We start from the raw sequence: 16,479 nt of genomic DNA, 5'->3' as shown, positions 1-16,479 counted from the left end.
GATGACTCCAATGCAGTATTTGGTTTTCCGTTTGATTAGACGCAAACTTTTCTCTCAATCAACTTCACAATAAGGTGGTGGGATTAATTGTGGCTAGTAATGTTGTAGTATAAATAGTAGTTTGTCTTACCATACACTGCAAAACATGAATAACCACCTTTAGAGGCCATTTTTCACCGCAGAGCAGGGGTTGGCCTTTTTGGGGCACCGTTTTTTTTTTTTTTTTTTTTTTTCCTATACTGAATCGAGGCTCGTGAAAGAGCTGACAACCGCGAGGGAAAGACAGCACAGGGGGACCACGAGGGAAAGACAGTACAGGGGGACCACGAGGGAAAGACAGCACATGGGGACCGCGAGGGAAAGACAGTACAGGGGGACCACGAGGGAAAGACAGTACAGGGGGACCACGAGGGAAAGACAGCACATGGGGACCACGAGGGAAAGACAGCACATGGGGACCGCGAGGGCAAGACAGCACATGGGGACCGCGAGGGAAAGACAGCACATGGGGACCGCGAGGGAAAGACAGCACATGGGGACCGCGAGGGAAAGACAGCACAGGGGGACCACGAGGGAAAGACAGCACATGGGGACCATGAGGGAAAGACAGCACATGGGGACCACGAGGGAAAGACAGCACATGGGGACCACGAGGGAAAGACAGCACATGGGGACCGCGAGGGAAAGACAGCACAGGGGGACCACGAGGGAAAGACAGTACAGGGGGACCACGAGGGAAAGACACTACAGGGGGACCACGAGGGAAAGACAGCACATGGGGACCGCGAGGGAAAGACAGTACAGGGGGACCACGAGGGAAAGACAGCACATGGGGACCGCGAGGGAAAGACAGCACATGGGGACCGCGAGGGAAAGACAGCACATGGGGACCGCGAGGGAAAGACAGCACATGGGGACCGCGAGGGAAAGACAGCACAGGGAGACCACGAGGGAAAGACAGTACATGGGGACCACGAGGGAAAGACAGCACATGGGGACCACGAGGGAAAGACAGCACATGGGGACCACGAGGGAAAGACAGCACATGGGGACCACAAGGGAAAGACAGCACATGGGGACCGCGAGGGAAAGACAGCCAAAGACAGCCAAACAGCCAAAGACCGTGGTCCCCTTTTTTGGGCACCATGGTCCCCTTTTTTGGACACCATGGTCCCCTTTTTTGGGCACCATGGTCCCCTTTTTTGGGCACCGTGGTCCCCTTTTTCTGGCACCGTGGTCCCCTTTTTGAAGCAATGTTTTACAGCTGGATGCTCTTCCTGCCACCAACCCTGTAAGTCGCCCCTTGCGACACACAGGGAATTACCAGTGAACTGGTACTCAATTTGCCAACCTCGGAAGGATGCCAGGCTGAATCAACCCCCCTGATGTTAATTCAGCGATCGACCGGGATTCGAACCCAGGATCCTAGGATCCCAAGCCAGCACCCTAACCGCTAAGCCAACACCAGGCTATCCTGTAAAACATGAATGCAGTACCAAAAAAAAAATCACTTCCCCTTTGCAGCCGCCTATCCTTGAGTTGTGATTTTTGTTGCTGGGAATGGGTATCCTTTCAACGGAAGTGTACCGTAATCGTAATGCAAAATGACTTGGTGTCCAAGTGATAATCAAACTGTTGTTCTCATTACATCTCTCCCCTGCATTCCCTGTCCTGCCACAGGTGTGTGCACTCAGGCAAAAGAGCGTCAAAATTTCACCTGGTCAATTTCATGGGAGAGCTGTGTGTTTTGGAAACGGCACCCTCCATGTGAACAATTCCCAGGCCATGGACAGTGGTTTTTACTCTTGCCTCGAAAGTCGCATGCTGTCTCCGCAGCCGCAAACCTTTGCTTCGTTCAACGTCAGCGTATACAGTACGGTTGGGGCTACGTACAACTTGAAATAACACACACGAGCACTCACTGCACTCCATCACATTAGTGTTGTTACGAAAATGAGAATTTCCATATCTTCTTGGGATGTTTCGATCGCTTTGAGTGGAATGGTTGATGGGACTTCTAATTTACTACGTGCACAATTATTGGTTTTTCATTGAATCGTTTAGTATTTGCAATATTAGTTCAATAAGGAATAAAACAAGAAATATGTCGTGCATAGCATGATACTCGCAAATTAAGGAAAATAAGTTGTTGGCCTATGATGACCTCAAAAGTAATTGGTGGTTGAATTCAGTAACCTGGGATACAAATCTTCAAATTTCAAGCCAATCGGATAAAAATTGAGGATTTTAGAAATTTGGCCTATGTTGACATTTTTCTTTCTTTTTTTTCTTGTATACAAGATCGAGGCTCGTGTAAGAGATAACATTAATCACAAAAAAAAAAAAAACGTTCACATAAAACATAAGATAAAGGGAGCGGGAGACAAGATGGGGAGAGAGAGGCAAGCACACAAGTACAACATTAGAGAGCAGGGACATCGGGAGATCTGTGGGTGGGAGAGGGCTTGGGGGGGGGGGAGGGAGGGGGAGGAGGCATGGGAAGGGTATAGGTAAAAAACATATGGACACTGCTAGGACTTCCAGGAAAGAAGTCGGTATTTCAAAAAAGTGGATCTGGGGTGAATTAACGGGGTAGAAAAGATCAAGGTTTTGGATGGGGGAAGACAAGAGATGGTGGTGAACAGCTGTTTTAAAGACCTGGAGGGAGGAGTGGGATTGAAGAGAGTGAGGTAGTTTGTTCCAGAGGCGGGAGAAAAGGGGAATGAAGGAGTGAAGGTGAGCAGCGAGTCTTGATTTTGGCAATTTCACCAGAAGTGGGTTGCTGACCTCAAATACTGACCTTTTGGCCTTTGCTGACCTCGAATATACTACGTGGTTGAATTTAGTGTCAAGATATGCAAATCCTCTTCAAATTTCAAGTCAATTGGATGAAAATTGAGGATTTTAGAAATTTTGCAAAGTTGGTGACCATTGGCCTATGTTGACCTATTGACCTTTTGACCCCAAAAACAATAGGCTTGTTGCTTATGATCAACTCTACCATTTGGTGAAGTTTTGTGAAGATCGGTTGAAAATTGTGACCTGTGGGCGACTGACATACAGACAGACAAAGAGACAGAATAACGCACAAGACCAACCAATATACTTGGAAAATCTTCGATTTTCGGAAGTAAAAAGGAAACTAGATTGATAAATCGTAGTTAGAAATGGCACGTAACTAGCCACTCACCATGGGGCAGTCGAGCAATCATGGATAGCATGGCTGAGTGGCAGGCCATAAGGATTTATCTGGACAAGCCGAGGCTGGCCCGGACACGTCAAAGCTTTGGATCACAGGACAACTGTGGGATTGGCACTTCAGAAACGAGGCGCACAGCTCTAGGGATTTCTGAACCTGACTTGTAGGGGCAGGTGACATTGCAGGACGGATGGAGTAGATGAAAGACGAGATGCTGGTGATGTAGCCAGATATATAATCCTAGCCACCTAGGGAGATTCTCCCTTCGGAAAGAGGCAATCGAGAGCAGATAAATGACAGAGACATTGGTGAAGCCGCCGTGACCGCTTTGCTGTTCCACTCGGGGGGATTTCCCAATTTGAAACGAGGATTGGCATTCAGCGGGGTTCCAGTCTTCATGGATTTGGCTGTCCTAGAATCCTTTATTTATAACTCTTGGAATTCCCCCAGCCTTCCCTTACCTTCCCTTACCTCGTTTTTCTTATTTTCATACAGGCATGAGATAAATGCACACACATGTCGCGATGAGTCCACCAAACGTGGCATGACGAGCACGGGTCACTTTAAATAATGAAACACCGTTCATGAAGTCAGGATGGTGTCAGTTGTGAAGCGCACAACATTAGGCTTTTCCCAAAGGTCACCCTGTTTGTAATTTTTTCAGCAAAATTCTTGTGATCTCAAAATTACGTGAAGACAAACTCATTATTTGCTGTGTCCGGGAAATATGAAGCTTGTCGCATGGTTTGACAATTGAAATTTGCATATTGTACCATGGACGTGGCCTCATCTTGTGAAGCTCAATGAGTAACATAACAGCATTTGTTATTATAATTACCTTCGCCAGAGGATAAGGTATTGCATTTCAGTCCGTTTATTATTTGGCAAAAAAAAATTTTGGACAAGTATGTTGAACTCCGCTGCCCGTCTACTCACCCATTCGCGAACCCGTGACCACATCACCCCCGTCCTTTACAAGCTTCACTGGCCCCCCATCCCCCAGAGAATCCAGTACAAAATCCTCCTCTTGACATACAAAGCCCTCCATAACCTGGCCCCATCCTACCTGGCTGACCTCCTCTCCAGACACACTCCCACCTGCAACCTCCGCTCTGCTGGTACCAACCTCCTGACCCCCTCCATCGGACCAAATTCAGATCCTGGGGGGACAGGGCCTTCTCCATCGCTGCTCCCACCCTCTGGAACTCACTACCTCACACCATCAGAGACTCCTCCTCACTCACCACATTCAAAACATCACTAAAGACCCACCTGTTCAACACTGCATTCAACATTCAACCCACAGCATTTAACCCCTGACTATCTCTTCTCCTTCTCCCTCCTTTTGCTTTAAATATTTCCCTATTGATTCTTGTCTTTTTGCAATTGTTGTTTTCATGTTTTGTTATGCATTATGTTTTCCACTCTGTCAAAGCGCCTTTGGGCTTCTGGAAAAGCGCTATACAAAATAAATGAATTATTATTATTATTATTATTATTATTATTATTATCACTCCGATTTGTGTGTTTGTTTGTCTGTACGCTCACTTATACTTGCCTACAGGTCACAATTTTAAACCCATCTTCATGAAACTTCACCAAATGGTAGAGTTCGTGGTCTGACAAAATCCTATATATTTTTGAGGTCAAAAGGTCAAAAGGTCAATAATAATTTCAAATTTCTGAAATCCTCAATTTTCATCCCATTGATGTGAAATTTGAATAATATTTTCATATCAGTGAACTGAATTCAACCACCAACTATTTTTGAGATAAACACAGCCCAAAAGATCAACATACGCCTAAGGTCAACCACTAGTCTCAAATTTCTAAAATCCTCAATCTTCATCCCATTGACTTGAAATTTGAATAATATTTTCATATCAGTGAACTGAATTCAACCACCAACTACACTACCGGTCAAAAGTTTTAGAACACCTCAATTTTTCCAGTTTTTATTGAAATTTATGCAGTTTAATGTCCAGTGAATAACCTGAAATGGTACAAAGGTAAGCAGTAAACTGCATGAGGTTAAAAAAAGTTTAGGTTAGCAAAAACGGGAAAATAATGTAAATTGCACAGTTATATTGTTAAAGAAGGCCTTCTTCAGGGAACAAGTAATGGGTTAACAACTTACAGCTGTTCTGCAGCAATGTAAGTAAATAAAGCCTTGAAAGTTGATGCAAACAATTCCTACAGGGGTCCCAACCTCTGCTGATTACTTTATTATAAACCCCCCGTCTGTATAAAAGCAGTATTGGAACAGACTCTTATTACACCCTTTGAAGCATTATTTGGACAATATTGCACTGCAGGAAGTAGTATATTGGAAACTGGAGGAAACTCTGACAGGAAGAGGTCTGGCAGACCCAAAGCCACAACAGAATCAGAAGACAAGTTTCTGAGAGTCAACAGCTTGCGTGATCGGCGGCTCACAGGACAACAGCTTCAAGCACAGCTTAACACTGGTCGAAGTAAGCAAGTCTCCGTTTCAACTGTGAAAAGAAGACTTCGAGCTGCAGGTTTGACAGGTCGAGTGGCAGTAAGAAAGCCATTGCTAAGATGGCAAAATAAGAAAAGGAAGCTTGCCTGGGCGATTACTGAAGACTGGAAGAAGGTCTTATGGACCAATGAATCAAAATTTGAAATTTTTGGTTCATCACGCAGGGCTTTTGTACGCCGTCGAGTTGGCGAAAAGGTGATTCCTCAGTGTGTGACACCAACTGTCAAACATGGAGGAGGAAGCGTGATGGTCTGGGGCTTTTTTGCTGGATCCAGAGTCGGCGACTTGCACAGAGTGACTGGCACCCTGAACCAAAAGGGCTACCACAGCATTTTGCAGCGCCATGCAATACCCTCTGGTATACGCCTAGTTGGTCAGGGGTTCATCCTACAGCAAGATAATGACCCTAAACACACCTCCAGGCTATGTCAAAACTACCTTCGAGGAAAAGAACAAGACGGTAGGCTTCAAATCAAGGAATGGCCAGCACAGTCTCCAGACTTAAACCCCATCGAGCTGGTTTGGGATGACCTGGACAGAAGGGTGAAAGCAAAGCAACCTACAAGTGCAACACATTTGTGGGAACTTCTGCAACAGTGTTGGGAAGAACTTCCCGAACAATATTTGATTTCCATTGTAGAAAGAATGCCACGAGTGTGTTCGGCGGTTATATCTGCAAAAGGTGGCTGCTTTGCCGAGTCAAAAATTTTAATTCAACTTTGTTAAACAAAACGATTCTATGATTTCTTTTTTTACCTCTAATTGTTTATTTGTTCTGTGCTTAATTTCAGAGTACATTGAGACATTAAACTGCGTAAATTTCAACAAAAACTGGAAAAATTGAGGTGTTCTAAAACTTTTGACCGGTAGTGTATTTTTGAGATCAACACAGCCCAAAAGATCAACATATGCCTCAGGTCAACCACTATTCTCAAATTTCTAAAATCCTCAATTTTCATCCGATTGACTTGAAATCTGAATAGGACTATTTCAGCTAACTAAGAATGCCACGAGTATCAGCTAACTGAAACCAACCACCAACTATTTTTGAGGTCAACATAGGCCAAATTTCTTAAATTGTCAATTTTCATCTGATTAACTTAAAATGTGAAGGTGATTTGCATATCAGGTCACATAATTCAACCACAAATTATTTGTAAGGTCAAAAGGATGCCCTACCAAGTGCCATTCTACTTTGTTCTCTTTTGCCAAGTGTCGCTCTATGAGTGAATTTTCATCTGTCTGTCTGTTTGTCTGTCTGCACAGAATCAATATGATTTTCTCTGCAACCATTGGTCCGATTGACAGGAAATTTTCATCATAGGTGCACCTCCCCCTGTATAATTTTTAATGATAATTATGACGTCATATGTCACGTGGTACAGGCACTATCTTGGAAAAATTGAAGAAAATTGCACCTCTATATCTCCGAAAGCGCTGCATAGAACAAATTGAGACATGGCTCATTGTAAAGAACTCTCCATGGGGAATAACATGTTGATGATGATGTCATAGGTGCCTACATTATGACGTCATAATTCGACAAGTACAAAGCTTCATCCGATGAAGAAGAAATTTCTTGAGGATCATCGAGGGATATATATACCTGGTGTTGGCCTAATGGTTAGGGCCGCAGGCTTGGGATCCTAAGGTCCTGAGTTGGAATCCCGTTGAATTAACGCCAGGTGGGGTTGACTCATCCTGTCATCCTTCCGAGGTCGGCAAATGAGTGGTTATAGAGAGGCATTGCATCAGCGGCAGACGCGCCCACAGAAAAATGATGCAACCAGCAGCTGGGTGGCCGCACACGAACCACCCACATCTATGGATAAATTGGTGGAGAAAAAATAATGATAATAACGTCATCGGTCACGTGGTTCGGCCGCCATATTTGTTTTAACACAGGAGCCTTAAAAAACACTAAAACACGCCCTGGCAAGCAATCACCGATTGCTCTTTCTTGTTATTATGATTTACACATCTCAAGTTCATTTTGCTCTCATGTACAATTCAATGAGCAGTTCATATTGTCCCACCAGGTCGACCGACTGGACCAAGCTGCCGTTTCGAAGGGGAGGTTGTGCCACGGGGTAACGTATCCCTGACTTGTGAGGGGGCTACCGGATGGCCTAATGTTACTTACGGCTGGTTAGGAGCTGATGGGGAAAGAGGTAATGACTACTCCTTCATCATGATCTCACTTGCTGATATTTAATCGTTTATTTTTAAAAAATTATAATTATAATACCTGGTAAAGGAGGTTGATAAACATTTCCAATGTAGTTATCCTTTTTGCTTTCTTTCCTTTGTTTGCTTTCTCAAAGGCTTTCCTGGTTATTTTTTTTACTCGTTTCAATCCAATGCTCTACCTTTTTGATACTCCGTTAATGTAAAGCTAATCTGACCAAAGGCAATCTCAGTGCATTCCAAAAAGTCCACAACAGGTGTGTGTTCACTTTCAGGAGAGCTAGAAAACAACATCTGTCCAATCTCAAGAATGAACTTTCAAACTTGTCTTCCTCCTCTAAAACCTGGTGGCACCTTGTCAAGTCTGTGTCTGGAGTATGCTTCCCTTCCATCCGTTGCTCCTCTTCAAATGGCACCACAGCCGACTCCGCTTGTGAGAAGGCCGAATGCCTCAATTCTGTGTGTTTGCTTCAAAATATATTGTCCCCAACCCTCACTCTCGGTACCCACACTATTACCATGTCGTGCCCAACTGCTCCTGGACACTTTGTCTTTTGTACCTGAGAAGGTGGAGAAGATTCTTTCAACCCTCGACTCTGAATCTGCTACTGGACCAGATGGCATCTGCTCACGTGTCTTAAAAACCTGCTCTGCTGCTCTTACACTTCCTCTCTCTCTGCCCTTTTCACCCGATCATTTGTGCTAGGTCACCTTCCATCTGCTTGGAAATCAGCCAACATATCAGAAATACATAAAAAGGTACAAAAACCGATATCCTTAACGACAGACCTATCAGATTACCTCCAATCATGACCAAGGTCATGGAATCCATCATTGCAGTCGATATGAAATCCTTCCTTTTCTCCACCAACCTAATCTCACATCACCAATTTGGATTCAGACTAGGTGGGCATGCTGTTTCTACTCACCCTGCTTCTACACACACGCACACACGCACACACTTCGCAAGTAGTACATACATGAGAAACCCAATACGACACACTCCCGGAGCCTCCGGACCAGTTCCATCGCTTGTTGGCGAATCATCAGCGAGAGCGTAGACAGAAACGCACACCACCAAGGTTTCAAAGCATGTACTACGTGCGACGTCAATAACAGTCAACATGCAAATGAAAACAACACCCAATCACGTCTTTCACCCGTAATTGGAGTTTTGCAACTGCAGAGGAACTCGGATAGAGTTTTAAACAACAAAGGACTTACCTTGTGGAGATTTTCATTGTTTCTTTGTAGCTTTCTTTGCAGGAGAGGATTCAATGTATTTATATAATCCGAGCCACCTCGGGTAATTGATTAGGCGAGAGCTGATTGGTTAGTTCCTCCAATTATGGGTGAGAGACGTGATTGGGTCTTGTTTTCATACAAGCCTAAAAATGAAATATACATATATATATATATATATATATATATACTCGCTCACTGACTGACTGATATAAATGTGTAGTGCTTTATATGTCGGCTAGAAAGTTTAAATTTTGTATACTGATATAACCCGAAGCCAATATCCCAAGTAAAATCAGGAAACTGCCGGTAACTGTTTGTAAACGAAAATATCTATAAACAAAAGTCGGCCCGTTTTGTCTCACTCTGCTCACGACATGTCACATGATCTTACATGGGCACCGTCGCTCTCTGAGGGAGCCGGTGTTTCTCAGTTTTATTGCAGTATCATTAGAGAAGTGCCTTTGGGTTTTTTGTCATTTCGAGACGATGTAGAGAGAGTGGTTGGAAGTCGTAAACGTTCATCGTTTACAGACGGCATACTGTGGCAAGTGTTACAGTGCACATTTTAAGTATCGCATGTTTACACATACAGTCGGACCTCTGTTTACTCGGGCATCCTGGTTATAACAAACATTCAGAACATGTTTTAATCTACATAAATAAAACACAGTTTGTGTGTGTGTGTGTGTGTGTGTGTGTGTGTGTGTGTGTATGTTACCTATAGATTCCTAAACGGAGAGGCTCACGTACTCGATTTTTTGGCATAGACATGGCCATTGGGCCTGGGAAGGACATGGCCCACGTAAAAATGACCTCCGATGACGAGATCCATATTTTTTATTCATATTTACCTCAGCGCATTTCAGCGAGGAACATTATACACTGAATCGCAGCCTGTGTCACAGCAGCGCGCTGATTCGCTCAGAGCGATCACGTGATGGTCCATCCTCGCCGCCAGATGCGCTCACGTACCCGATTTTTGGCATAGACATGGCCATTGGGCCTGTGAAGGACATGGCCAACCTAAAAATGACCTCCGATGATGAGATCCATATTTTGTATTCATATTTACCTCAGCGCATTTCAGCGAGGAACATTATACACTGAATCGCAGCCTGTGCCAGAGCAGCTCGCTGATTCGCTCAGAGCGATCACGTGATGTTCCATCCTCTCCGCCAGACCACTGAACTGAAAATATATAGAATGACCATTGCCATTCACACCACACAAGTGGAGATGCAGCTACCGGGCGCCATCTCGGTTGGCACTCGATGCTGGGCGATGGTGATTTCCGTCACGCGTTTGCACGTAATTCAGAGCGAAAAGCGATTACGTTTTTTCACCTTTTGTGCGATCGTGTTTTGTGTCGATTTTTGTCGATTTTGTGCGATATGAATTAAACGTCTTTGAAACAGCTGTGAAACGTCTTTCCACAACCCTTCCAGAACCGATTGGAGCAGTTTATTGCCGCACAAAATGGCATTTTAACAGTTGTTTCGCTTTTAAAATCTGGGACATGTTCAAAACAAACGAGATCCGCGAAGCGAGTCGGTCGAGTCGTGCTAACCAAGATGGTGACACGGCGGCTACACTTTTCACGAAGTATGAGCATTCTATATATTTTCAATTCAGTGTGCCAGACTCGCTCACGTACTTGATTTTTGGCATAGACATGGCCATTGGGCCTGTGCCAGAGCAGCTCGCTGATTCGCTCAGAGCGATCACGTGATGTTCCATCCTCGCCACAAGACTCGCACCATATATCACGGTGTAATTTGCGCGAGGCCTTTGTCCGAGTGAGCTTGAGTCGAGAGGGCGAATGTATGTGTTGGGAATGTACGGGTCTCCCTTCCCCCACCCGGCAACTCCGGTACTGGAGGGCGTCATAGGATCGGTGAGTCTCCGAAATCTGCTTTGTGCTCCCCCTCTCCCTCCCCTTCCCTCCCCCTCCCCTCCTCCATCCTTCCCTTCCCCCCCCTCCCCCTCCTCCTCCTCCCCTTTCCCCTCCTCCTCCTCCTCCTCCTCCCCTTCCCCCTCCTCCCTTTTTTGAACTTTCTGAAATATCGTGCTATATATTGTATTTTGCCCCCATCACTCAATGGTGATGAATCACTTTTAAAAGTTAAAAAAAAATTCGAGTATTCAGAAGTGGATCTTCACCAAAATCGAATCATTTCGTCTATGGCACATACTCACCCTGCCCATCAAATTTCATCTGAATGCACCTACAACTTTTTTATTTAGATGTCCTGTTCAGAGACAGACATACAGATAGGGGTAAAAACATAGCCTTTGTCCATAATAACGCAGACGTTCGTAATACCACAGACGCAGACGTTCGGCAGACGTAATAACAACTTTTATTTATGCCAAAATATACCAATACAAAATATGCCAATCTGACAATAAAAAAGTTTATTTACAAGGTGGCCTAAGACTTTTGCACCATACTGTGTGTGTTTTGCACCAGTGTGTGTGTGTGTGTGTGTGTGTGTGTGTGTGTGTGTGTGTGTGTGTGTGTGTGTGTGTGTGTGTGTGTATATGCACATTAACACTTTTGAGTTGTTCATGTGAAATGCCGATTTCATTGAAAGTTTCCAATGGGTGCCCATGTCTGGTGTACCTCAGCTCTGATGTGGTCAATGAACGTTACACCTCGTACGCATTTCACTGAGATCCCACTTTTGACACCTAAAATTTATTTATATTTCGGGTAAATGCAATAACGGATCACCAAACGGTGTTTGAAAAGCGGAATTTATTGAAGCGGAAGTATTGTGGAATTTATTGCTGTGCCTCAGGGGTTTATTACGGTGGTGTTTCCCTTGTGGAAGTCGGGAAGGCCTGCAAAGTAAACAGTTTCCCAGTTGATTGTCAGTGAACCAGCTTGAAATGCACATCCTGCTTTTGCTGCAGACGTCTGCTGGTTGTGTCACCGCACGAAGCAACGCACTGATGATGCGGTTAAACGACGCGGAAGCCCATTGCACGACATTTTACCATAGCTCATATTTTATTCACCATATTGGGGGAATATTTGATTACAAGTAAATCACAAATTGAGAAAGGATGAGGGTTGGGCTCTGGACTGACAACCCATTTCCGAAAACAAAAAGATCCTATCGCAGAAACTGCGCAACAGGAAATCATCAAATCCTCATTGGCTGGAAGGTCTGAGTAACACATTCAAGAGATCGGCTCTACTCAAAGCCGAGAGGGAGGTGGAGGCATGAAAGAGACATTCTTCAGACCCAAAAGAGGTTCAAGATTCGAACCCGGAATGCGAGGACACCGAGAGAAGCCGGGAGAATTGATCAAGTGGCAAGAGAGATGAGAAATTATTACTTCGACATCATGGGACTAAGTGAAGTTAGATCGGAGGGACACGCAAATGAGACTTGGGGAAGGATAAACACTCCTATATTCAAGTCGAGACGATAACCTACACAGGGAGGGTGTGGCCCTTTTGCTGATGGAATGAGTAGATACGTCAATCATGGAATGGCATCCTATTGGTGAAAGAATCATCAAAGCAACATTCTTCTCTACACACTCCGAAATGACGATAATACATTGCTTCACACCACTCAATGGTGTCAGCGAAGAACAAAACAACAGGTTCTTCCAGAGATTGGGAAGGGTTGTCGATGAAACATCTCAACACCATGTGTCCATGCGTAATGGGGGACCTGAATGCAAAAGTGGGCACGGGCAACGCAAGGCAAGAACGCACAATGGGGAAACGTGGAGGTGGAGTACAGAATGATAATCATGGGAGAAGACTGGGAGAATTTTGTGAAATAAATGGACAATGTATAGGGGAAGTTGGAGGCCATATTCCCACACACGACGATTCACCAGACAACATGGACATCACCTGACAGAAGAACAAGCACGTTACCATCAGATGGATGTGGAGGAGATCCCTAATGGATGCATGAGTAAGGAGAGGGGCTAATATATATATATATATATATATATATATATACATATACTCGGTGATCACCAACTGCTGGTTGAACCTGAACCTCAAACTGAAAAATACAGGAGCACCAGTGCAGAGATCCAAAAGATTTGACATCAACAAACTGTGGGCCAAGGACTTGCCGGAACAACATAATATAGAGATACAAAATTGATTTGATGCATTGGAGAAGTAAAATGGGATCTCCTTTGAAACTGCAGCTGAAGCCTCTAATATCATTACTGATGTATATGCTTTTACTGTCAAGAAGGTGATTGGAACAAAACAAGTGAAGAACAAACCATGTCTCTCACCACAAACATGGAAACATCAAAGAAAGTTAGAAAATCAAACAAAATTCAGAAGGATGTCAAAGATGCAGAGAAAAAGAAGATTACTGAACAGGATTAAATAATTAAATTGATATATGTGGGAAAATTACATACCCAGACAAGGAATCGAATCCAGGTCCCTCTGGAAAGCCGTACCAGTGCTCTGCCATCTGAGCTATCTGGGTGACCCTGACTGAGCATGCAATTTGCCCACACACATGATTGTCACTCTCATTCCGTCAACTCACTGCCAACCATAGGAGCACCAACGGCCTGAACACGAGAGGGTCTTCCTCCAATGGGTGGGACAAATCCATGTCCTCCATTATAAACACCATTGGGGGCGTAGTGAAACAATTAGCTCAATGAACAGGATAAAATAATTAAATTGAAATATGTGCATCGCGCAGATATCTCAGATGGCAGAGCACTGGTATGGTTTTCCAGAGGACCTGGGTTCGATTCCTGGTCTGGGCATGTAATTTTCCCACATACAGTGCATTCAGAAAGTATTCAGACCCCTTCACTTTTTTCACATTTTGTTATGTTGCAGCCTTATGCTGAAATCGTTTAAATTCATTCTTTCCCTCATCAATCTACACTCAATACCCCATAATGTCAAAGAGAAAACAGGATTTTAGAAATTTTTGCAAATTTATTAAAATGAAAAAGCTGAAATATCACATTGACATAAGTATTCATACCCTTTGCTATGACACTTGAAATTTAGCTCAAGTGCCTCCCATTTCTCTTGATCATCTTTGAGATGTTTCTACACCTTGATTGGAGTCCACCTGTGGTAAATTCAATTGATTGGACATGATTTGGAAAGGCACACACCTGTCTATATAAGGTCTCACAGCTGACAATGCATATCAGAGCAAAAACCAAGCCAGGAGGTCGAAGGAACTGCCTGCAGAGCTCAGAGACAGGATTGTGTCGAGGCACAGATCTGGGGAAGCCAACAAAAAAATCTCTGCTGCATTGAAGGTTCCCAAGAGCACAGTGGCCTCCATAATTCTTAAATGGAAGAAGTTTGGAACAACCAGGACTCTTCCTAGAGCTGGCCGTCCGGCCAAACTGAGCAATCGGGGGAGAAGGGCCTTGGTAAGAGAGGTGACCAAGAACCCGATGGTCACTCTGGCTGAGCTCCAGAGATCCTGTGTGGAGATGGGAGAAATTTCCAGAAGGACAACCATCACTGCAACACTCCACCGATCTGGGCTTTATGGCAGAGTGTGTACCCCGATTTAGAATAGCTACACCGTATCCTTGCGCATCGTAAGAGGCGACTAAGGGTTGGCGTCAGGAAGGGCATCCGGCCATAAAAACATTTCCTCAAACAGGAAACCATGATTGTCATGGAGCCCACAAGCCTAACCCACTAGCAGGGAAAATGGCCTTAAAACGATCATTCATTCATTTTCATTCAACTTCTGAAAGGTGCCAATAATATTGTCCGAGCCATTTTAGGATTTCTGTGTGGAATAAGCTAAGATTTAGTAATTTTTAATTTTTTTTGTTTTTGTTCCACTGGAAACCAAAGAAATACATGTGTGGATGCCAAAATATTTTTTAATTTTAACAATTTTCTGAAAGAAATAGTGTATTATTTGAAAAAAGTGTAAGGGTGCCAATGTTTTTGGCCACGACTGTATCAATTTAAGAAAAAGAAGAGCTGCAAAAAGATTACACAAGAAGAAACAAGGAAGTGAAGGAGAGCTGCAAAGAGCGACAAGAGGAAATACAGTGACTACCTGGCGGAGAAGCAGAAGCAGCTGCTGCAAAGGCAAACATGGCAAAGTCTATCAGATTACGCGGCAACTACCAGCGGATAGGGATGGAGTTTACAAACCAGTGAAAGATAAACAAGAGAACATTGTAACATCTGTAGCTCAATTAGAAAGGTGGACAGAGCATTTTAAGGAAGTTTCAAACAGAGAGAGAGAGATAGCCGGAGAGCAAACTAAAAGTCTAAAGAGTGGAAAGGCATCAGGGGCGGACAACATCAATGCAGATTTGTACAAATGTATATATGGTCTGGAAACTTCTATTCTTGTAATACTTAAACTGATTGAGGAAATATGGATTGAAGAAGTGATACCACAAGAATGGAAAATCGGACTCGTAGTCAAGCTGCCAAAGAAAGGAGACCGACAGAGTGCGGAAACTGGAGAGGAATAACTGCCACCAATTGCAAACAAAGTGCTTTCTCTGCAAGATAATGTTGAATAGGATGCAAAAGGCAGTGGATGTACGTACTGGATTATTCGGAAAGTACAAGCCGGTTTCCTTCTGAAGGAACAGAGGGTACACAGACCAGATCTTCATGCTATGGACTAACATCGAACAGAGCAACGAATGGAATTCAAGTCTCCATCAAACTTTCATAGACTTTGAAAAAGCATTTAATAGTGTGAGCAGAGAATCCATGTGGAAAATATTCAGAACCTCTGGAATACCCGAGAGCTTGTTAAGATTATCGCAAAGATCTACGAAGGATTTAAATGTAATGCCATCTGCAGTGATGAGACATCTTCTGTCTTTGAGATCAGTACAGGGGTTAGATGTGGAGGTGCATGCTGTCGCCATTGCTATTGCTCCTGGTACCAGAATCCATGTGGGATACAGTGGACCAAAAATGAATATCTTGAAGAACTGGGGTTTGCAGGCCGTTTATTTATCTCATGTCGCAGACAAGACATGATATACAGAGTAAAGTGACTCTTCTCCAACATTACGCACAACAAGTGGAACTGAAAGTGAACAGTGCTAAACAAACAACATGAGACCACATGCAATGGATGTGGACATAATCACATGCAATAATTGGCAAATTAAAGAAGTTGACAAATTCACATATTTAGGACCGATGGTCAACAAAAAAAACAAGAGGTGCATTCATTGAGATGAACTAGGGCATTGCCCGTACGTGGGTGCCCGTTCCTTGCCAAAAAAAAAAAAAAACGCTACCCGTACGCTCTACCCCGCCCGTACGCCCGTAAACAAAAAAAACAACGCTCTTCGCTTCCGCCCTTCGCTCTGACTG

At 44.0% G+C, this 16,479-nt stretch overlaps 1 protein-coding gene across 2 annotated transcripts in view; it reads left to right on the top strand.

The window, feature by feature from the left end:
- The window catches only part of LOC137430991 (V-set and immunoglobulin domain-containing protein 1), a 64,030-nt gene that overhangs the window by 19,457 nt on the left and 28,094 nt on the right, over nucleotides 1-16,479 (top strand). For both annotated transcript variants that reach the window (XM_068121825.2, XM_068121826.2), the window contains exons 3-4: nucleotides 1,681-1,873; nucleotides 7,742-7,873. In XM_068121825.2, coding sequence (XP_067977926.2) covers nucleotides 1,681-1,873; nucleotides 7,742-7,873 — 325 coding nt within the window. The remainder of the gene's footprint in view (nucleotides 1-1,680; nucleotides 1,874-7,741; nucleotides 7,874-16,479) is intronic.

Source organism: Myxine glutinosa, chromosome 7 (assembly GCF_964187855.1).
Source record: "Myxine glutinosa chromosome 7, kmMyxGlut1.1, whole genome shotgun sequence".
In the NCBI taxonomy this organism is placed as follows: Eukaryota; Metazoa; Chordata; class Myxini; order Myxiniformes; family Myxinidae; genus Myxine; species Myxine glutinosa.
The sequence above is the reverse complement of the archived record's forward strand: the minus strand, read 5'-3'. Positions and strand labels throughout refer to the sequence as shown.